At 40.2% G+C, this 23,551-nt stretch overlaps 1 protein-coding gene across 5 annotated transcripts in view; it reads left to right on the plus strand.

Annotated features, from left to right (window-relative positions):
- The first annotated feature begins 650 nt into the window (after positions 1–650).
- Positions 651–23,551, plus strand: part of NT5C3A (5'-nucleotidase, cytosolic IIIA) — a 49,637-nt gene continuing 26,736 nt past the window's right edge. Inside the window, exon 1 of one of the 5 annotated variants that reach the window (XM_055293486.2) lies at positions 651–940. In XM_055293486.2, the coding sequence (XP_055149461.1) occupies positions 803–940 (138 nt within the window). In that variant the 5' untranslated portion in view covers positions 651–802. Of the gene's footprint in view, positions 941–23,262; positions 23,550–23,551 lie in introns of those variants that run through there. The other 4 variants (XM_055293481.2, XM_055293485.1, XM_055293483.2 and 1 more) reach the window with 4 other exon arrangements.

Genomic DNA, 23,551 nt, shown 5'->3' on the forward strand with positions numbered 1-23,551 from the left:
CAACTATTACCTCTAGTCCTCCGGCTGAAAGTTGTTCCACGTCCTGGGCAGAGAGAGCCCCAACAGGCAGCACCACCAGCTCCACAGAGTTGGAGCGATTCCCCCAAGAAGCTCCCCTGCGCCCCTCGTCACCCCCCAGAGACCAGCAGAGGAAATGGCATCTATCCCTTGGAAGACACTAGGCAGGAGAGAACAACTGCAAGCCCTTCTGCTCACACAGAGGAGGAAAGGATGGCGGAGGCGGCGAATGGGATGTAGCAGAAACCCGACGGCTGCGGCGGAAGGGACACCGCCCCTCTCCAGCCTCTGAGCCGTCTTCGCCCTGTTGTCATAGCACTTAGAACGGACGCCACTGCGCAGATCACACCGTGCCGCGCCGCCTTCTGGGGGCCGGAGTCCAGAGGGGCTGAGGCGCAAAGGCGGAGACCGACTTCTCAGCGGGCCGCGGTTGGAATTAGATTTCTATTGGGGCGGGGCTCGAGCGAACCACGGCCTAATCCTCATTAGCAGAGAAGGATAATTACTGCAATACTCTGCCCTGCCCTGACAGCAGCTCCCGAGACCCTGAGTCTGCGGAATGCCCACCTCCAGCCTGGGCTCCGGGCACAAGCCACGCCCTTCCCGCCGCGTCCCCGCCTCTCCCCGCGGTGGCGTGTGGGTGGGGCTTCGTGGGGGCGGAGCTGCGCGGGGCGGGGCGTCGCGGGCTCGTCCGTGGTGCTCTGGGATCCCGCGCTTCCGAGGCTCACAGTCTCCGCGAGTTGCCTGTTTTTTTCCTGCCTGGACGCGCATAAGGGCCCCGTCCATGGACCGCGCGGCCGTGGCGAGGGTGGGCGCGGTAGCGAGCGCCAGCGTGTGCGCCCTGGTGGCGGGGGTGGTGCTGGCTCAGTACATATTCACCTTGAAGAGGAAGACGGGGCGGAAGACCAAGATCATCGAGATGGTGAGTGTGGAGGCTCGGCGCGCCCAGAGCACGCGAGGGGCCGGCTGGGCCGTCCGCTGGCCTCGGCAGCCTGTGCTGGGCCGCTGCTCGGTCGCGACTGGGAGCTGCCGGCGTCGCCTGTCAGGCTGGGATCTCGCTAGCTCGGGACGCGCAGCTTGGGGGACCCGGCCGCCCCGCGTGCGGCCACTCCGCGGGCTTGGTGACCAGGGTTGGGTCCCCGGCTGCGGCCCTCGGCTGCCCGTGGTCTTTGTTAGGTTTCCGTTTGAAGGAGCAAGGCAGAAAAAGATGAATTGGACACAGGCTACTTTGTGCTGCAAAACCCGTTTCTCTAGAGATAAGCTGCATGCCCTGGGCTGGTCGCTCCTTCTCTCCCTGCCTTGCTCCCGCCCTCCCCCCCGGATCCGCGTCAAACCGTTGCCGCTAATCTAGTTGCAATTCCCGCAGAGGACTAGTTGTTTTATGTTGGGGCTGCCATGAGTTCGATTATGAAAATGTGCAATATCTAAAATTTTACAAGAATAACAATCCAGGAGAAATTTAGGATAGTTTATTTTGTATTTGAATATATTCCTTCTTGTCTCAAAACTCCCACGAAGTATCTTCGTTTTCATCTTAACTCTCAAAGCTCTTGTATAAATTTTCGAATTTAATTTTTTATGGAAGAGGGTGTCTCAAGAATTCCCTTTGAGATACATTATAAGTAATTTGTTTCAAAAATGAGGATATTTAGTTTCGTTTTGTATTTTAGTTGGAACCCCCTCAGGAAGACAATTCTTGCACAAACTTGCATGCTTATGTATTTCCTGAAATGCATAATCCTGGGTATATACGCCTGACCGTGTGCTATACATGTGAACATCTAGGGTCATATGATTATGATAGAAAAAAAATTTAAAATCTACACTAAATAATATCATTTGAGGGTGTAATACTTGGAATTGCTCAGCACCTGCAATATGTTCAAACTGTTGAAAGACACGATTTGTCCTGTTGGTTGTATTGACCCCAGGTTGAATACAGACATATTTGCATAATTAAAATTAGCCAGTGTCCCAGCTATTTGGGAGGCTGAGAGGAGGATCACTTGAGTCTGGGAGTTCAAGGCTATAATCACACCTGTGAATAGCTACTGCACTCCAGCCTGGGAAACATAGTGAGACCCTGTCTCTTAAAAAAAAAAAGAGTTAATTCCCACTTGTCTCATATTCCAATAATATTCCTTAATTTTGAATTAATTTATTCTTAAAGGGTCTTAATAATTCTAAAGGCTTATTAAAATTCATTTCTCCAATAGGAACACTTTTACACTGTTGGTGGGACTGTAAACTAGTTCAACCATTGTGGAAGTCAGTGTGGCGATTCCTCAGGGATCTAGAACTAGAAATACCATTTGACCCAGCCATTCCATTACTGGGTATATACCCAAAGGACTATAAATTATGCTGCTATAAAGACACATGCTGCTATAAAGACACGTATGTTTATTGCGACACTATTCACAATAGCAGAGTTGGAACCAACCCGGATGTCCAACAACAATAGACTGGATTAAGAAAATGTGGCACATATACATCATGGAATACTATGCAGCCATAAAAAATGATGAGTTCATGTCCTTTGTAGGGACATGGATGAAACTGGAAAACATCATTCTCAGTAAACTATCGCAAAGACAAAAAACCAAACACCGCATATTCTCACTCATAGGTGGGAATTGAATAATGAGAACTTATGGACACAGGAAGGGGAATATCACACTCCGGGGACTGTTGCGGGGTGGGGGGAGGGGGGAGGGACAGCATTAGGAGATATACCTAATGCTAAATGACGAGTTAATGGGTGCAGGAAATCAACATGGCACATGGATACATATGTAACAAACCTGCACATTGTGCACATGTACCCTAAAACCTAAAGTATAATAAAACAAAAAAAATAAATAAATAAATAAAAATTGTAATAAAAAAATTCATTTCTCCCACTTCTGTATGCCCACAGCAGCAAATGGTTTTATCTCAGAAGTTTCATTTTGCTTTTGTTGCTTTCCTGCTTAGAAAACTTGGCTTTCTTTTGCCCACAACCCAAGGTTAATAATGCCTATGTAGGGGAAAAAACCGAGTTGCTGAATCTCCCTGTCTGTGCTTAAACTGTGGATTGGTCTGTATACCACTTATCTAAGCCAAGTAAGGTTAAAAATCAGTGTGTTCACAAAATCCTTCAATGATACCATCATAGGAACAGTTTGCTATCTTTGTGACAAATAATGAAGACCTATCAAGAATACAAACTTACTGGTACTAAAGAAATCAGTCAATACTTACATGTATGCGTAGAATATTAATTCAGATTGTAATATATGTGTAGCCTGCTAGTAGCTTTTCAATGGAAAAAGTGAAAAGAGCTTCATGTTAACTTTTTTAATTTTAATAGGTTGCTTCTTCAAGTGGAAGAAGTATTTGACTAGGGGTCAGAAGACCTGGGTTGGAATCCTAGTTCTATCTTTCTGTAATAATGTAGGTCTGCTCTGTCCATCCTCTACCCTCCTCCCTCAGAAAAATCTCTGCAAACCCATGATGTCCAACAGACATAGCTCATATTGGTCACAGCTAATGGAGTTAACTACCTAACCAAGTTGGGCCTATCTAACTGGCTAAGAAAACCAGTAACTTCTGGGACTTGGCTCAAAATGATGCATTGTATTGCAAGAGTTTTTAATTGAGAGACGTGAGGAAGTTGCTAGTGGGTTGTGTATGCTACAGCTGAAATATCCCATAGGGCAGCAAGATTAATGTACAGAATAAGCCAGTCATGGCCAGGCATGGTGGCTCACACCTGTAATCCCAGCACTTTGGGTGGGTGAGGTGGGAGCACCCTGTCTCCAAAAAAAAAAAAAAAAAAAAAGGAAAGAAGGAAAGCAAGATAGGGAATGGGATCAAGAAACCAAATTGTAAAGGAATTTTGTAAAGCCATTATAAAGACTTTGCTCTTTATTTTGCAGCAAAGGATCATCAAAGGTTTGCTTTGGCAGGGTACGGTGGCTCACACCTGCAATCTCAGCACTATTGGAGGCTGAGGCGGGAGGATCCCTTGAGCCCAGGAGTTCGAGACCAGCCTGGGCGGCATAGGGAGACCCTTTCTCTACAAAAAATAAAGATATTAGTCAGTGCAGTCCACACTTGTAGTGTAGTCCCAGCTACTTAGGGGCCGAAGGTGAAATCTCTTGAGTCAAGGTGGTCGAGGCTGCAGTGAATCGTGATCACACCATTGCACTCAAGCTTGGGTGACAGAGTCACCCAGAGTCTCAAAACAAAGAAACAAAAAACCCAACAGTATGTTTTATGAAGATGAGATAAGGTGGACTGGAAGGGAAGATCCTGGAAAGAAATAAATTCAGGAGGTTGGTAGTATTGCTTGCGAAAGATGATTAGGGACCTTAAACTATGCCACTAGCAACAGGTATGGAAATAAGGGATCAGGAGACAAACATTTCAGAGATAAAATCAACGGGACTTTGTGGCAGCACAGACTGTAGAGTCATACAAACCTAGTTTTGAATCTAGTTTTTCTCATTTATCAAGCCATGTGACCTTGGGCAAATTACTTAACCTCTCTGAATCTCCCATTTTTCATCTATTATTTGGGAGATAATGATAGTACCTACTTCATAGGTTGTGAAGATTAAATGAGATAACACAGTGCCTAGAACATAATTGCTTTCTTTCAGAGCTTATTATTTGTGATCATTAAATAAAGGGATTAATTGTAAGGAGAAATAACTTTAAGGTTATCAGGTAACTGCTGATTCTGGTTATATTATTAGCCAAGATGAAGAGAATGAAAAGGGCAGGTTTGGAAAGTAGCCAGGAGGTAAGGGAAATGTGGAATAACAAGTTCACTTTAAGTCATATGAAATTTGAGATGATCAAGGAATGACCAACTAGAAATGTTCATGAAATAGTTAATATATTTAAAGTGCTTAGAAAAGTGCCTGGCCCAGAGTAACCAATATATACATTAGTTATTGTTATTATTAGCAATAGCAACTGAAAATGGAAGGCTGGTGCTCTAAAGATAAATCGGGACTAGAAATAATATTTTCCCAAATGTCTAGCCTCTCAATGGCAAGTGTGGAGCTGGATATTATTTCTCATCCATAGTTTTACAGCGAGAAGAAAACAGAAAACTTGGCAATGCCAAGTTCAGTAAAGATGCTGAAAGCCGTCAGAGGTGGAATAATAGGAAATGTTTCTAAAAGAAGGGACAGAATTAGCTATGTCCGTCTTCTCTAAGGTCAGAAGTTGATGACAAGATCAGAAGTTGGTCTGATCTTAAAAAAAGTTTAACTTTTAACTTATCTTAAAAGTTGGTCTGTAGCAGTGGGTTGAGCCGCCATTGGTAAAACAATGACATGAAGAAAACTAAAAAATGACTATTGGGCAGAGGAAATAGTTGTGCTGAGGATGGGTATTTTCTTTTGTTTTTCGAATGGTTGGCACGTGAGTATGTTGGTGGGCAGAGGAGTAGTGAAAAGCAAATGGTTAAAGATAAGAGGAGGAGAAAGAATAATCAGTCTAGCAAAGTTCTAGGGGAGGTGTGGACAGATGCCTTTTGAGGGAATACGGAACATCTTGTCTTTCTGAAAGAGTGTACTACTCTGGGCCAGGTGCGGCGGCTCACGCCTGTAATCCCAGCACTTTGGGAGGCCGAGGCGGGTGGATCACCTGAGGTCAGGAGTTCGAGACCAGCCTGGGCAGCATGACAAAACCCCGTCTCTACTAAAAATAATTTAAAAAATTAGTTGGGCATGGTGGCAGGTGCCTGTAATCCTAGCTACTTGGGAGGCTGAGGCAGGAGAATCGCTTGAAACCAGGAGGCAGAGGTTGCAGTGAGCCAGGATTGCACCATTGCACTCCAGCCTGGGCGACAGAGCAGGATGTCATCTCAAAAAAAATAAAAAAATAAAGTGTGCTACTCATACTGAGTTATAGTTACTTATTCTCCATATTCTTATTATATCTTATTATTTGCAGCCTTAGATTAATTGCTTCCACCTACTTCATTCTTTACTTCTATCCAGTTAATCTGATTTTTCCTGCTAAATGACACCTCTTTCAAATGTTACATACCAACTTCTTTTCTAATTTCTCCTGCAATACCAGAATGTATTCTATTTTTATCAGCAAATTTTCAGTTTTTCTCTAATAAAGCTACCAAAAAGAGGATGAGACTAGAATTCAAAGAAAGAGCCAAAAGGAAAAAAAAAAAAAAGAGATTGCTTAATCTTATTCAGTTATTCTAATATCTTTTATTAAATTTTCTAGAGTATTTATCCAGTGAAGTAAAATGCAAGCACAACACTAGAACGAATGTGTAGTCTTAAGCTTAGCCCCTAAAGAGCAACAGGAAGGGAGGAAATTACTTAGACAGCAGGATAGGGGAGATGGAACGGTCACTAGAACCTCCACAACCAGTTAAAAATGGTTATTTCCAATTTAAACATATCTCAACGATTTATTGCTTTGTTGTTAACGTCAACTATTACTTAAGTAGCTGATGTGGGATAGGGGAGATGGAACGGTCACTAGAACCTCCACAACCGGTTAAAAATGGTCATTTCCAATTTAAACATATCTCAATGATTTATTGCTTTGTTGTTAATGTTAACTATTACTTAAGTAGCTGATGTGTTTTTTTTAAAACTTTAGTATACTGTGTTTCTTTCTAGGACATAAACTTCTTTTTTTATTTTATTTTATTTTTGAGGCAGGGTCTCACTCCGTCACCCAGGCTGGAGTGCAGTGGTTGAATCTCAGCTCACTGCAACCTCTACCTCCTGGGCTCGAGCCATCCTCCCACCTCGGCCTTCAGAGTAGCCAGGACTAAAGAATGCACCACCATGCCCAACTAATTTTTGTATTTTTTGTAGAGATGAGGGGTTTTGCCACATTGCCCAGGCTGTTCTCAAATTCCTGGGCTCAAGAGATCCACCCATCTTGGCCTCCCAAAATGCTGGGATTACGGGTGTGTGCCAGCTGTGCCTGGTCCTAGTAGATAAACTGTTAACAAAAACTTCTTCCCTTCTTCCACTTTAAGACAATATAGGCCAACTCTGGGTGCATTGCCTATGAGTTAGCCCTGCTCCTCAAGGAGCAGTTAAAAAAAAGAAAAAAGGGCCGGGCGCGGTGGCTCACACCTGTAATCTCAGCACTTTGGGAGGCCAAGGCGGGTGGATCACCTGAGGTTGGGAGTTCGAGACAAGCCTGACCAACATGGAGAAACCCCGTCTCTACTACAAATACGAAAAATTAGCCAGGCGTTGGTGGCACACACCTGTAATCCCAGCTACTTGGGAGGCTGAGGCAGGAGAATCGCTTGAACCCAGGAGGCAGAGGTTGCAGTGAGCCAAGATCACACCATTGCACTCCAGCCAGGGGAACAAGAGCGAAACTCCATCTCAAAAAAAAAAAAAAAAGAAAATATCAGATGTTTTCTGGGTATTATACTGAGTGAATCGAAAGCCCACTATTGAGTCTGTATTTTAAAAAGGAAGGGAGAAGCAACCCAAGTTTTAAACAACTGCTTTAGTGAATCAAATAGACTTTTTATTTTGTTTTATTTTTGAGACTAGATCTCACTCTGCTGCCAGGTTGGAGTGCAATGAAGCGATCATGGCTCACTGCAGCCTCAAACTTCTGGGCTCAAGCAGTCCTCCCACTTCAGCCTCCTGAGTAGCTGGGACTACAGGCATGTGCCGCCACACCTGGCTAAGTTGATTTTTTTTTTTTTTTTTTTTTTTGTAGAGACAGGGTCTCACTGTTTGCCCAGGCTGGTCTTAAACTCCTGGGCTCAAGCAATCCTCCTGCCTTGGCTGCCCAAAGTGCTGAGATTATAGGTGTGAACCACCATACCTGGACAGACTTTTTTTTGTTTGTTTGTTTTTTTGAGACGGAGTCTCGCTCTGCCACCCAGGCTGGAGTGCAGTGGCGCAATCTCGGCTCACTGCAAGCTCCGCCTCCCGGGTTCACGCCATTCTCCTGCCTCAGCCTCTCCGAGTAGCTGGGACTACAGGCGCCCACCACCACGCCTGGCTAATTTTTTGTATTTTTAGTAGAGACGGGGTTTCACCGTGGTCTCGATCTCCTGACCTCATGATCCGCCCGCCTCGGCCTCCCAAAGTGCTGGGATTACAAGCATGAGCCACCGTGCCCGGCCCAGACTTTTAAAATATCTCCATATCTCAATTTTTATCTAATTTATATCAGTGCTTAGATTTATGACTTTTTAGGACCTGTTTTGAATTCTTGATTTCTCTGAATTCTTTTGGCATTTCCTGATGATTTCTCATAATTTAGCAATTTATACAGTGTCTTGTATTGTTTATTATTATTTATGTTCCTTGAGGGTTGGGATGGGTGCTTTTCTTTTGGTCTTATTTATTTTTGAGACAAGGTCTCATTCTGTTGCCTGGGCTGGAGTGCAGTGACATGATGATAGCTCACTGTAGCCTCAAACTCCTGAGCTCAAGTATTCCTCCTGCTTCAGCCTCCCAGGTAGCTGGGAATATAGGCAGGAGCCATTATGCCTGGCTAATTTTTTATTTTCTGTAGAGACAGGACTTTGCTGTTTTGCCCAGGCTGGTCTCAAAATCCTGGGCTCAAGCAATCTTCCCACCTCAGCCTTCCAAAGTGCTGGGATTGCAGGCATGAGCCACCTGACTAGCTGGTCTCTTTAAAAATTAGTTGTACTCGACTAAGAGAAAGACCCCAAAACGGTGACTTCAATAAACAGTAAATTTTGTTTTTCTAATGGAATGAGAATTCAAAAAAACAGGCAGTTGCTTATGTTAATTAGGGCCATAAGGATACCAAGGCATAGGTCTTTGACATTTCCGTTGTCTTTTCTTCATGGTCATAAGATGGTCGTTGCAGTCATGGCCAATGCGTCCATGTTTCAGGCAACAGAAAGACGGAATCAGGGAAGAAAATACCTGTTTCAGTCAAGCTGAATTTTCTGCTTACAGATAATTGGAGAGAACAAGGTTATATGGCCACCCTTATGTAAGTGAAGTTGAAGAATTGTTTTATGATTGAGCACATTTGCCACCTTCCAACAAAAATGAGATATTATTAGTAAGAAAGAAAGGGAGAGAGTCTATTAATTGGGTACTCATAATACAGCAGCAGAGAACACAAACTCAGAATAGCTTCTATCTTTTTTTTTTTTTTTTTTTTCGACACCAAGTCTCGCTCTGTGCTGGAGCGCAGTAGCATGATCTCAGCTCACTGCAACCTCTGCCTCCCAGGTTCAAGCAATTCTCATGCCTCAGTCTCCCGAGTAGCTGGGACTATAGACATGCACCACCACGGCCAGCTAAGTTTTGTATTTTTAGGAGAGACGGAGTTTCTCCATGTTTGCCAGGCTGGTCTTGAACTCCTGACCTCAGGTGATCCGCCCGCCTCGGCCTCCCAAAATGCTGGGATTACAGGTATAAGCCACCATGCCCGACAGCTTGTATCTTTTGTTTACCCCGAGTAAAGATATATTCATTCATACTTGAAATATCTAGATTTTAAGTAGCTCTCAACACATAGCCACCTCCTTCATATGTCCTAGTGAGATGTGGAAGCTAATCTCCCAATTATGTGTCACAACTAGCTTCAAAACTGTAGACCTAACAGTACTCCAAAATGAATCCAGATTGAGCATCCCTAATCTGAAAATCTGAAATCCAAAACGCTTCAAAATCTGAAACTTTTTGAACGCTGACACGATGCCACACAAGTGGCTGAGATATTGACACCTTTGCTTTCTGATGGTTCAGAGTACACAAATTTGTTTTAGTCACAAAATTGTGTAAAATATTTTATAAAATTACTTTTAGGCCATGTATATAAGGTCGATGTGAAACATAAATGAATTTCATATTTAGACTTGGGCACCATCCCCAAGATATAATGTATGTGCAAATATTCCAAAATCCCAAAATACCCGAAATCTGGTCCCAAGCAGTTTCGGTAAAGGATACTCAACCTGTGTAAGGTTATGAGACATAGCAACAAAAGGCTATGTGATAAAGAAACAGGAAATGACATTGGGTAATGAATCATGGCTGTGGTGATGTTTGAAGGATAAAAATCATGATTGCTCCAGTTTGAAAAACAGAAAAATACATTAAATTCTTCTTTTTTTTTTTGAGGCAGTGTCTCGCTCTGTCACCCAGGCTGGAGTGCAGTGGCACCATCATGGCTCACTGCAGCCTTGACCTGCTTAACTCAAGTGATACTCCTACTTCAACCTCCCAGGTAGCTGGGACTACAGGTGCATGCCACCATGCCTGGCTTATTTTTGTATTTTTTGTAGAGATGGGTTTTTGCCATGTTGCCCAGCTGATCTCAAACTCCTGGGCTTAAGCGCTCCTCCTACCTCTGCCTCCCAAAGTGCTGGGATTATAGGTATGAGCCACTGTGCCCAGCCCACTAAACTCTTAACATTATCAAAGGCTATATTCAAGATGATCTTGAATTCCTAAATTTGTAAACATGGAAATGTTTGTACCAGGCGTATATGACTTTGTCCTTTCAAATCATGTTTGTCACGTTTCCTGTAGATTATCTGTATGCCACAAGTTAACCACATTTTCAACTTTAATGAAAAGTTGTTCTCTTATCTAGTGAGCTACTTGTATATTAGCTAGAAACAGCTCCTTCCTGAAACAGTTTTAGCTTTACAATTTTTTTTCTCTTTCCTTTTGTTGTGAATTCATTTACCTAACAGATGGAGTCCCCTTTGAACTGGATACTTAATTTTAAATTTATTCACAATTTTTTTTCTGACTAAAAGCCATTACTTTCTTTCATTCATTCATTTATTTTAAGAAATGGGATCACACTCTGTGAGCCAGGCTGGAATGCAGTGGTGCAATCATAGCTCACTGCAACCTCGACCTCCTGGGCTCAAACCGTCTTCCCACCTCAGCCTCCCAAGTAGCTGGGATTACAGACATGTGCCACCATGCCTGGCTAATTTTATTTTTAGAGACAGGGTCTTGTGGCTGGGCACAGTGGCTCACGCCTGTAATCCCAGCACTTTGGGAGGCCAAGGTGGGCGGATCTTGAGGTCAGGAGTTCTGGAGCAGCCTGGCCAACATGGTGAAACCCTGTCTCTACTAAAAATACAAAAAGTAGCCAGGCGTGGTGGCACAAGCCTGTAATCCCAGCTACTCGGGAGGCTGAGGCAGGAGAATTACTTGAACCCGGGAGGCAGAGGTTGCTGTGAGCCAAGATTACGCCATTGCACTCCAGCTCTGGGCAACAGAGCAAGACTCTGTCTCGAAAAAAACAAAAACAAAAAAACAGACAGTGTCTTGTTATGTTGCCCAGGCTCATTACATCTTTAGATCCTTTTACTTTCTTCACTTCAGTTACCAATACTAGCCATTGATTGGCAGGCAAGAGGTGGGCATTTTTTCCTACAATACAGCAATTTTTTACAACCTGGCTAAGGCTCATAAGAGCTGGTTATATAAACTATGACAACTAGAGAAGGATGAAACCTTATTTTGAAATACAGGATCCCATATACTAGTGTTTTACACCAATGGTATTCAAAGAGTGGTCCCAGACCATGGCATCAGCATTGAGCAGGAACTTGTTATATATGTGAGTTATCTAGCCCTACTCCAGACAAACAATCAGAAACTTTGAGGTTGGACCCAGCAGTCTGTTTTAACAAGCCCTGCAGGTGATTGTGATGTGTGCTAAAGCTTGAGAATCATTTAAGTAAACAATTCAAATTCTTACCACAACAAAATGCAAATTTTATGTGTAACAAAACGTCCTGGTTACTTGCTCACAAATAACAGAATTGGTGCTGCCAGACAATTACTGTATAAAGGGAGAGTGATGAGGATATAGAAAAATAGATACTTTCATTTACTTTATTAAAGGCAGTATACATTGGTTAAATGAATGATGGTGCATTTGTATAATAAAATATTGGGCAGCTGTGAAAAAAAACTGTATAACTTTTTTTTTTTTTTTTGAGACCGAGTCTCTCTCTGTTGCCCAGGCTGGAGTGTAGTGATGCGATCTCAGCTCACTGCAACCTCTGTCTCCCAGCTTCAAGTGATACTCGTGCCTCAGCCACCTGAGTAGTTGGGATTACAGGCACCTGCTACCACACCTGGCTAATTTTGTATTTTTATTAGAGACGAGGTTTCACCATGTTGGCCAAGCTGGTCTCGAACTCCTGACCTCAGGTGATCCGCCTGCCTCAGCCTCCCAAAGTGCTTGGATTACAGGTGTGAGCTACTGTGCCGGGCTGTGTTAACATTTTAAAAAGCTCAAGGAATGGTGACAAGGGGAAAAGGCAAGTTGCAGAACAGTTGTGCTCCCAAAAGAAATACACATGTATATCCTTATGCCATTGGAAATTAAAAAAACAAAACAAAACAAAAACTTTAGAAGCTGTTTCTAGTTTTACTAATGACAGTGGACTTGGGAGGATGAGACCGGGAAGGGAGACTTCAACTTTTTCATCCTTTAACTTTTTATATTGTTTAACATATCATGAGCATGTATTGCTTTTATATATTTTTTAAATCGGTTTTTTAAAAGCAACAAGATTTTTTAAAGTGTGTTGGGACCACATTGTAGAACATCTCTATTAGTATAAGATATTTGCAGTTTATTTGCTAGAGAGGCTTTGGGTATGGTTTTTAAAATAAGTGATACCATCTGGAATGTGTTTTGATACAATTAAACTGATAACTGAGCACACACTAAATTAGTATTATTAGAATCTGGAGGTGGGGAGCAGGAATTAAAATAAGCCAGTATTAAAGATAATGAAGTATTAAACTGTTATGGGAGCAGTAGAAAGAGGAAGACAGAAAAGAGATGGATTGCAGAGGTGAAATCTATAGGACTTTATATTTTTTGCACAGTGTTTTGGATTATCCTTAATGTTCATAGTAGTTTGAATGTTCCCTGTGTATTTTATGTTAAATAGTTTCAGTATTTACCTCTTTTGTTTGCTTCAAAAATAGTTCAGTTGGCCAGGCGTGGTGGCTCACGCCTATAATCTCAGCACTTTGGGAGGCCGAGGCGGGTGGATCACAAAGTCAGGAGTTTGAGACCACCCTGACCAACATGGTGAAACCCCATCTCTACTAAACATACAAAAATTGTCTGGATGTGGTGGCAGACGCCTGTAATCCCTGTTACTCAGGAGGCTGAGGCAGGAGAATCGCTTGAACCCGGGAAGCAGAGGTTGCAGTGAGCCAAGATTGCACCATTGCACTCCAGCCTGGGCAACAGAGTGAGACTCTGTCTCAAAAAAAATAAATAAATAAAAAACAAAAATAAAAATAGTTCAGGCATCACATATTTAGAGAGAGTTATTAAAGAGAGAGATATATAAAGAATCTTAAGTCCTATTTTAATCTTTATTCTCTTTTAAATTAGAGGTTGTAGTTTATATCTTCAGCCTAACAACTTGACATGTAATGTCATTAAACCATACCTGATAGGTTTTTTTTCTCTCCTTAAAAACAGCAGTAGGGAAATTTATACAATTCAGTTTTTCCATCAGCAGGTGGCAGACTTCTCTGGCCATTGTGACACACTGCTATTCTATATCAAATTGTCTTTCTCGTGTTACGCACGTTTATGTTAACTCTCAGAGGTGCTTAAACTATTAATCTATACAACTTAAACCAAGTATGACAACCTTCTGCCATTATAGACTTAAATGCCATTTTGTCATTTTTTTCATATATGCTATCTTCCTCATTTTCAAGGTGCTAATAGATTACAAAGTAGTTTAGCAGTTCATTAAAGAGTTGCTTCATTTGTTTGCCAAGTTCCTTCTTGTAATTAGGTGGAAGTAGATAGCCAGTGCCTGCAAGATCCTTCCTGTCCCCATTCTGTCTTCTCTACTGCCTTGTCAGAAGGCACAGCCTGCTCCTTTACCTTATCTCTGATATCATTAGTTACGCAGACTTTCCCCAGTGGAAAAGATCAGTTTTTCAGTCTATCTGGATTTCTCTGTCAAATGGTTAGGGTTCTAAGGGAACAAGTTGCTAGATAAAATTCGATGAGACAGGAAAAAGTTGAGAACCCAAGCATTATATACAGCATAGCAAAATGTTGCAAAATAGAAACTCACTATAGTCGGCTTAAGAAAAAAGGAGGCTTCACTGGGACTAGAACTCGAAAGCAGTTAGAAACTGACTCCCATTTGGGTTAATTTGGCACTGTGCTATCGTTCTGTAACTAGGGAAAAACTAAAATTTAGAGGTGTCTACCTTGACCAAGTATACTCTACGCATTTATTTAATCCTTAAAACACAGTCTAGTTGTAGTTACTTTCCTAATTTTCTGTTAACTCACTTAGGAACTAGTTAGTTAAGTAGCACAGTCAGCATTCAGTTTGATTCTTGTACTCTGAAGCTTTTGGATAAAGTTTCCCTGTCTGGGTAATTTAAGCAGGTGTAGATTTGTTGCCAATTTTTTTTTTTTTTTTTTTTTTTTTTTTTTGAGACAGAGTCTCCCTCTTTCACCCAGGCTGGAGTGCAGTGGTGTGATCTTGGCTCACTGCAAGCTCCATCTCCTAGGTTCACACCATTCTCCCGCCTCAGCCTCCTGAGTAGCTGGGACTACAGGCTCCCACCACCATGCCTGGCTAATTTTTTTATATTTTTAGTAGAGACGGGGGTTTCACCATGTTAGCCAGGATGGTCTCGATCTCCTGACCTTGTGATCTACCTGTCTTGGCCTCCCAAAGTGCGGGGATTACAGCCGTAAACCACTGTGCCCGGCCTGTCATCAATTTTGAAAATTTTGATGTCTTTCTAAGCTAGATAAATAGAATAAAAATTCTATTTTGTGTATAATATGTACATAAAAGAGATTTTGTCACATGTTCCTAATTTTGGTAAGATAGGAAACTCTAGCGTTCCATAATTTTTGTTCTGTAATTATTTGTGTATGGCTTATTTAGTAATGATATACAGTATATTTTTCCTTTAACAAGTTATAGACTCTATGGCTTGAACAGAAGACAATCTTGTAAGGGAATGGGGTGGTCTTTGAAAGTTTAGTAGTTGGTAAGTCCTTGGTTCAAATCTCAGTGCTGCCACATTTTAATGGTTTATCCTTGGACAAGATACTAAACTTTTCTAAGCTTCAATTTCCAGTTATCTAGAATGGGGATGATTCACCTAAATACTCTTATGCCTTGTTTACTTCAGGGTATTATATTAAGAATGTATTTTGTCTTTGTCATGCAATGTTGCTGTAAGGCCTAATAATAATAATTAATAAAGAATATGTTCTTAGTGTTTGTATTTTATTTCACTTGATGTTTTAAAATAATTATATTTTGGAGAATTCTAACAGTATACTACTTTAAGTGCCTTCCTGGATTAAAATTGAAAAAGAGATGATATACATAAAGTTGTAAACAGTGCTTACCACATAGTAGTTATTCAATAAATATTGCCCTTTCTTCTCCCCTCTGTTAATAAAGCTAATTTTGTCCAACTTACCTTTAGACATGATACTCTCTTAAAGTAGATTTAATTATGTAATGCATTAAAAAAATTATCTCTAAACAATATTCCATTTGAGCCCTCAGATTTGGAGATAGCAGAATGTTTAGTGATGTCTTACATCTTTCTTAAAGTTTAAAAAGATAGGATATAGGGACATATCCAGCATTATGCCAAATTTTGAGCAACAATTTGTAACCTGAGCACTTAGCACTGTAGAAAACAGGGCCTGATCCCTGAATGCCTGCCATAATCGTTGGAGATGATTAAAGTGACCCAGGGGGTCTCGGAGGCGTTGCATATATAATTATTTAATTTTGAGCTGCTGAAATTTAATTTGGCTAAAACTATATGAGAAACATAAGTTATTATAGATAATAAAGCTTTAATATATATTTTACTCACTTTTGAATCCCTTCTAGTACACTTATAGCAAGCATAGATCATGTGATTCACTATAGATTTCAGAAAACTAACTTATGAGGTCCACATTCATGGGTTTCCAATCATGTGACCTAACTTTAAAGAAGTCTTAATAATTGGACTCATGAGTACCTGAATTATGACCCAGCTTTTTATAAGGAATTTGTTCATTTTAAACTATTTACCAGGCCGGGCAAGGTGGCTCATACCTGTAATCCCAGCACTTTGGGAGGTGGAGGCAGGAGGATCACTTGAGCCTAAGAGTTAGAGAACAGCCTGGGCAAAATAAGGGGACCTCATGTCTACTAAAAATCAAATACATCAAAAAAAAGAAAGAAAGAAAACACACACACACACAAATATATCAATACCATAAATGAAGACTCCATTTATGTTATTGTCTTACATCCTGTTTTCTTGAACCTGACCTACCTATTGCATCATAAATGTCATTTCCTCTAAAAGTTTATTTAAATACAGAATTTAATCCTATTTAAGTAAGAAAGTAAAAGACACACACACACACATACACATATAAAAGCCAGGTGTGGTGGCGCATGCCTGTATTTCCAGCTACTCGAGAGGCTGAGGCAGGAGGATCACTTGACCCCAGAAGGTTGAGGCTGGTAAGCTAAGATCATGCCACTGCACTCCAGTCTGGGTGATAGAGTGAGACCCTGTCTCAAATAAATAAATAATTTATCTATTTTATTTTGTATTGATTCTTTTTATATCATATAATACACATTGATATAAAAGTGAATCTAGATGAGCAAAAGAAATCTATAATTTTCACCACCTAAAAAGACCCCTATTTTAGTAAGTGTACTCCCTTTATTTTTCCATGTATATAATTAAGTATAGTTTTTTTACCCAAATGAAGTCATTCTGTAATGTTTTAAATCAAGATTATTTACTTAATTTGTTTATAAATTTATACTTATATTTTCATGACTATATTGTATTTATGCTGTTATATCACATGGATATCATAACTATTTAAAAATTTATTGAATTGATGCATAGTATTCAACTCAAGTTTCACCCGCCAATCCTTCATATGATTTCAGATAATTTTGCTACTAGTTACTATTAATTCATGAATTTAAATCTCAAAATAATTTTGTTTATTGTTCTCTTGCCTTAGTATTTACTTAATGTGTTTATGTGGCACAATAAGAAGGGAGGGTACTAAGTTAAATCTTACTTTTTACTCCTCATTTAGATGTACTCGATATAGTGCACCAATAATAAAAGCTTAAATTGCATTACCTTTTTGCCATTTTTAATATAACTTATAACAAAATAATGATCTTAAACAATATTGTTTGTTTCTTTTTAAGGGCAGGAATACCAATTGTGAGATGTAGAAGGAGTCCAAAATTAAAACAGAAAGCTTTTTATCTTGTTTCATTTCAATCATAGAGATTCAGCTATAGTGAAATAAAAACATTCGGGAGGCTGAGGTGAGAGGATTGCTTGAGCACAGGAGTTCAAGACCAGCCTACTATGCCCCATAGCAAGACCCCAAGTCTTAAAAAAAAAAAAAAAAGCCAGGTGTGGCACGGTGCACCTGTGGTCCCAGCTACTCCAGAGGCTGAGGCAGTAGAATTCTTTGAACCTGGGAAGTGGAGGTTGCAGTGAGCCGAGATTGCACCACTGCACTCCAGCCTGGGCGACAGAACGAGACTCCATCTCCAAAAAAAAAAAGTCAGTGCTAAGCATCTTGAAATATTCAAACATATGGCATTTGAAAGGAGAGCCAGGAAAGACTCCCTTCATTTGTGTTATTGTCTTACATCCTATTTTCTTGAACCCGACCTACCTATTGTAACATAAATGTCATTTCTGCTAAAAGTTTAAAACAGAATTTAATGCTTTTTAAGAAAGTAAAAAAGACATAGTTAATGTTCAACAATTTTACTTAAGTTTTTGAAAATTACGTTATTTGATCTAGATTTTTGCAATTTTTTTTTTGAGACTGCCTCCCCCTGTCACACAGGCTGGAGTGCAGTGGCATGATTGCACTGCAGCCTCTACCTCCTGGGCTGAAGTGATCCTCCCACCTCATCCTCCTGTGAAGTTGGGGCTACAGGCACATGCCACCACACTTGGCTAATTTTTTAACATTTTTTTTGTGGATACAGGGTCTCTCTATGTTGCCCAGGCTGGTCTCAAACTCCTGGGCTCAAGCAATCCTCCTGCCTCGACTTCCCAAGGTGCTGGGATTACAGATGTGAGCCTCAGCCCCAGGCCTAGATTTTTGCAAAGTTTAAGAAATACATCAAGATGGGAACCATAGGTTCTCCTCAGTTTGCATATACATATGTCTGTAAATTCATAAGGCTGCAATCAGTCTCACTCACAGTCATCTACTAGGATAAGTTTTTGCAGTGATCTTAAATGATTAAAAGCATGAGGCTGGGTGTACTGGCCTAGCACCTATGGTCCTTGGGAGATTGAGGTGAAAGGATCACTTGAGCCCAGGAGTTCCAAGCTTTAGTGTGCTGTGTCAATCAAGTGTCTGCACTAAGTTCGGCATCAATATAGGAACCTCCTGGGAGCAGGGGACCACCAGGTTGCCTGAGGAGGGGTGAACTAGCCCTGGTTGGAAACAGAGCAGGTCCAAACTCCTAAGCTGATCAGTGGTGGGGTCACACCTGTGAATAGCCACTGTACTACAGCCTGGGCAACATAATGAGACCCTGTCCCTATGTTTTTTTAAAAAAAATTTTAATTAAAAAAAAAATGAGGGCCGGGTGCGGTGGCTCACGCCTGTAATCCCATCACTTTGGGAAGCCAAGGCGGGCAGATCATGAGGTCAGGAGATCGAGACCAGCCTGAAAACATGGCGAAACCCCATCTCTACTAAAAATACAAAAATTAGCCAGGTGCACGCCTGTAGTCCCAGCTACTCGGGAGGCTGAGGCAGAAGAATCGCTTGAACTCGGGAGGCGGAGGTTGCAGTGAGCCGAGATTGTGCCACTGCACTCCAGCCTGGGTGACAGAGTGAGACTCCGTCTCAAAAAAAAAAAAAAAAAGGAAAATTTTCATTTGCCATTCATTTTCAAAAAATATAATAAGTGATTGTTTCATCCCTGTTTTCTGCTCCTTATACATTTTAAACCATATTCATATAAACATTTATAGTACCTTGTTTCAGTTCTATATTGAACAGTCACAATATTGAAGTCAGTTCACTATTGTCTTCAGGGAAGTTTGAAGAGAAGTCACATACCTAGACTGATGTTTTGCATGTTTAAAAAAATCATCTTTCTATTTACATCATGCAGCAATTAGCAGGAACAAGTTTCACAAGAGTCAGTATAGATACTATTGCATCTCATCTTCTACTAAATTGTCTTCCTTATATGGTGGCTTCATTGTTTTGTTTGGAATAACTTCCTAGGGTGTCATCCGATTTAAGTTTAAAAATACATTCCTTTTTGGAAAGGTAATTGGATTATAGTAGCCCAACTATAAGTTAGTAGGTAAGTCTAGATTGTATTGTTGGGAAATAACAATACTTGCTACAAGTTTTATGCGGGATTATGATGTGATTTCTTTTACATGCAACTTTTAATTAATGCAATGCCTTTGTTTACTTCCCTGTCTCAATGTTAAAGACAAATAATAAGTTATTAAAGCTTAAATTCATATATTTGGTTTTCTGTGGGCTTTTTGTTTTTTCATTATTTGGAATTTCTGAGAAATCTTTTGATGGCAAAATACGAAGTGATAATTTTTAGTTTTTCAAGTTGATTGAATAATTGACTATCTAAAAAGCTCTTAACTAGTTACTCAGAAATACAAATGGATATCCCTTTTTCCACTGATAAAGACATCCAGTTTCAGCGTTAAAAGGGGAGGAAAAAAAATCTTCCAAAGATGTGAATTCTGTACAAGTGCTGTGCTCTTTGGCATATGAATTTCAGATGCAGAGTTTGCTGCTAGGAGTGATAGGAGTGATTTCTGTTTCTATGTCAATGAGTAAATAAAACTCCAAGGCAACAGGGCCTAGTTATTGTGTACAGAGGTGAAAGTCCATTGTGCAGTTAAAGAAACTGTCTTTTCAACTTCGTACTTCCATATCCTTTCTATCCCTTCTCAAAAAAAATTTTTTTAAGTGCCCTAGAGCTATTAGAAACAAAATTCAGTGTCTTTGATTCAGTGCTTTGCTTGTGTCCTTATTCCTTTCTTGTGGCATATTTTTTAAACATTCTTACTCATTCATAGACTTCTCAAGCCCTCTCGTGTTATGTGTTGCCCAGAGACAGCCTGATATAGTTTGGTTCAAAATGTGTCCCATACAAAATTAGCCGGGCATGGTGGTGCATGCCTGTAATCCCAGCTACTCAGGAAGGCTGAGGCAGGAGAATCACTTGAACCTGGGAAAGCAGAGGTTGCGGTGAGCCCAGATAGCGCCATTGTACTCCAGACTGGGCAACGGGAGTGAACCTCTGTCTCAAAAAAAAAAAAAAAAAAAAGTGTCCCAACTCTTGTACATTAAGTCACATAAGTAGTAAGTGACTTAACTTCTCCTGACTTCAGATTCTTTATCTATAAAAAGGGAGGAAGTATTATTTTTCTCTTAAAATTTTACCAATTAAATTACAATGTACATAAAGGGCCATCGCATGCTTCTGGGACTTTGAAAAAGCAAGAAAGTGCTTGATACATGTTGGTCCCTCTTCCAGGGACATCCCACCAGTCCCACTATCTCACTCCCACCCCACTCCTACCACATACACACTGGATGGAATTAAAAAGATGAATTTCCTTATGGACAGGAAGCGACATCCATATTCCCTCTCTTCTCTGTTCTCCTTAGAATCAGACTAGCAGGACAGGCGCACACACCAGCAGAGCCCAAACCACCTACCCTTAGAGACCAACACTGCTCTTGATAGGATACCAGCCAGCTTTCTTTTCATGCCATAAAGTGTTTTGTTTTGGAGCCGACAAAGCTGGCTGGATTCCTTGCTTCTGTGTCTCCATTAGAAACATTGTTTCAAACAATCCAACTATATGATGTTGACTGGGTTTTTAACTTTCCTTTCTGATTATGGACATGATGGGTGCTACTCCTATGACGTTTTTAACACGCTATTTAAATTTCTCAAGGAGCACATTTATTTTCTAAAACTCAGGTTGTAAAAATGGCCCCTTAATGTCATTACAAATATTGTCTTATGTATTCTATTTTAAACTTTCCTATACTTGTATAAAGATTTTTCCTCCTCAAATTGGACTCTTGCTGTAGATATTATAACTTTTTTCAATCAACAGTAGACCATATGTCTGTAAATACTCAGCTCATGGAGCAGTACTGTGCAGTGATCTGAAACATGGATTCTGAAGTTAGAACTGAGTTTGAATCCATTTCTGCGACTTATCAAGTATAAGGCTTAATTTGCTCACCAGTAAAATGAGAATAATACTAGCACATACCTTCTAGGGTTGTTTATAAGTATTATATGAGACAAGGAATGTCAAGTGCTTAGAGGCATCTGGCACATAGTAAACACAATACATTTTAGCTATTCATAATAATCATTTTTAAGAGCAGTATAATTTTATATTTTATGTATGTATCACAGCTTATTCATCTCTTCTGTATTAGTGAACATTTAAATATTGGCCATTTAGGTTGTTTCCAGTTTCCCAGAATTATAAAACAAATTTTCAGTATACATCCTGGCAGCTAAAGTTTTGTGTACTGCCTAATTTCTTTAGGAAAAATTTCTAGACACAAAATTGATATGTCAAAGGGAATGTATATTTCTAATGCTTTTAATAGTATTTCTAAAGTGCACTCCAAAAAGATTGTAGAACTATCATTTCAATATTCTTGATTGTTGAAAGTGATCTGTGAATCATCTTTCAAAGTGATGTATTTTAAATTCTTACCATTGTCAACTATAGTAATATTAAAGGACATTTAAGTCATCATTTTCATACATAATACAGAAATATTTTAGAAATGGAGCCCTTTGTGGCCCTTGAGTCTTCATTACTGATTAGAGATAATAGGCTGTCCTCTTAGAGAAGTGTTTCATTATGAATTTTATTATTTTATTAAAGTAAGATAGCAGTGTCAAAGGTTTCACGTTTGTTAGATACAAATTTGGATAGTTTTGTATTTTGGTTTTTGTTTTTTTGTTTTGTTTTGTTTTTGAGACAGAGTTTTGCTCTTGTTGCCTGGGCTGGAGTGCAGTGGCGTGATCTCAGATCACTGCAACCTCCGCCTCCCAGGTTCAAGTTATTTTCCTGCCCTGAGTAGCTGGGATTACAGGTGCCTGCCACCAGGCCCAGCTAATTTTTTGTATTTTTAGTAGAGATGGGGTTTCATCATGTTGGCCAGGTTGGTCTTGAACTCCTGACCTCAGGTGATCCACCCGCCTAGGCCTCCCAAAGTGCAGGGATTACAGGCATGAGCCACCGCACCCAGCCTTGATAGTTTTTTAACACCAATTTTAACAGCAATTTAAAATTTTTTTCATGTTGTTAATAGACAACAACACTTCACAAAATTTGATTACTGAAATATTACCTACACTGGATTTCTCTGAGGACAGTAGAGAGAAAGCCGATAATAAAAATGTATTTACGTAAGTGCAGTGTAGCCATGTTCCTAATGATAAAGTTTCCCAGAGCCCATGGCATAACTTAGCTATCAGGTCCTGACACATGGTATCAGCATATTGCCACCCTACTACTCAGGTTAAAAGCAAGACTAGTTCTCTTTCAAAAATAAAAATAAAAATATTTTCTGCATGACAGTTGGACTGCTCTTATTTTTAACAGGAAGGAAATTTTTCCCCAAGTTTTTAAAAATAGAAATTAATTTTTATTTTCAGATTTTATGGCTGGTCTTATTAAAAGTATAGGAAAATATAAAAATTACTTTAAATCCCACAGCCCTTTGATAAAGACTATTAACAGTCTTTTGACTACATTTGCATATATCATGTCTTTTTGTTTATGGACTTTAAGTGAGCTAATCTTTTTTTTAATTGTGGTAAAATATACATAATATAAATCGTACCATTTAAACCACTTTTAAGCATTTCATTTGGTGGCATTAAGTACATCTACACTGCCTTGCAACCATAACCACTGTCCACTCCAGAACTCTTTTCATCTTCTAAAACTGAAACTCTATCCGTTGAGCAATAATTCCCCATCCTCCTCCTCCAGCCCTGGCAACAGCAACCTAATCTTTTTAACTTGTATTAAAATAGAATATACAGAAAAGTTCACATATCAGAAGTACACTGACAAACCACTGACAAACCACGAGGAAGGGAATGTTTTTAAGTGTTAGTGTAGAGGTTCCTCTTTTCTTTCCAGAGCCAGTTGCCAGTTCTAATAGTACAGATTTACCTTCTCTTTAATCCTCACATAACTTCAATTGATAATATTATGTAGATTGACTGGTGACTAGCTCAGAGCTAGCGAGGCTGTAACCAAGAGCATATATAAAGTACTGTGCAGCAGTGCGTCACAAGGTTTTTGCATAGGGCTTAGTCAAGGCTTTGGGAACCGCCCTCAGTTGCACCTTGTGCTATATTAGTACTTCTCAGACAGGAAGAATTTTCTTTTGCTGGTATAGCTCGTGTGGTTACCTTCAGGGT

This window comes from Symphalangus syndactylus, chromosome 9, assembly GCF_028878055.3.
Source record: "Symphalangus syndactylus isolate Jambi chromosome 9, NHGRI_mSymSyn1-v2.1_pri, whole genome shotgun sequence".
Taxonomy (NCBI): domain Eukaryota; kingdom Metazoa; phylum Chordata; class Mammalia; order Primates; family Hylobatidae; genus Symphalangus; species Symphalangus syndactylus.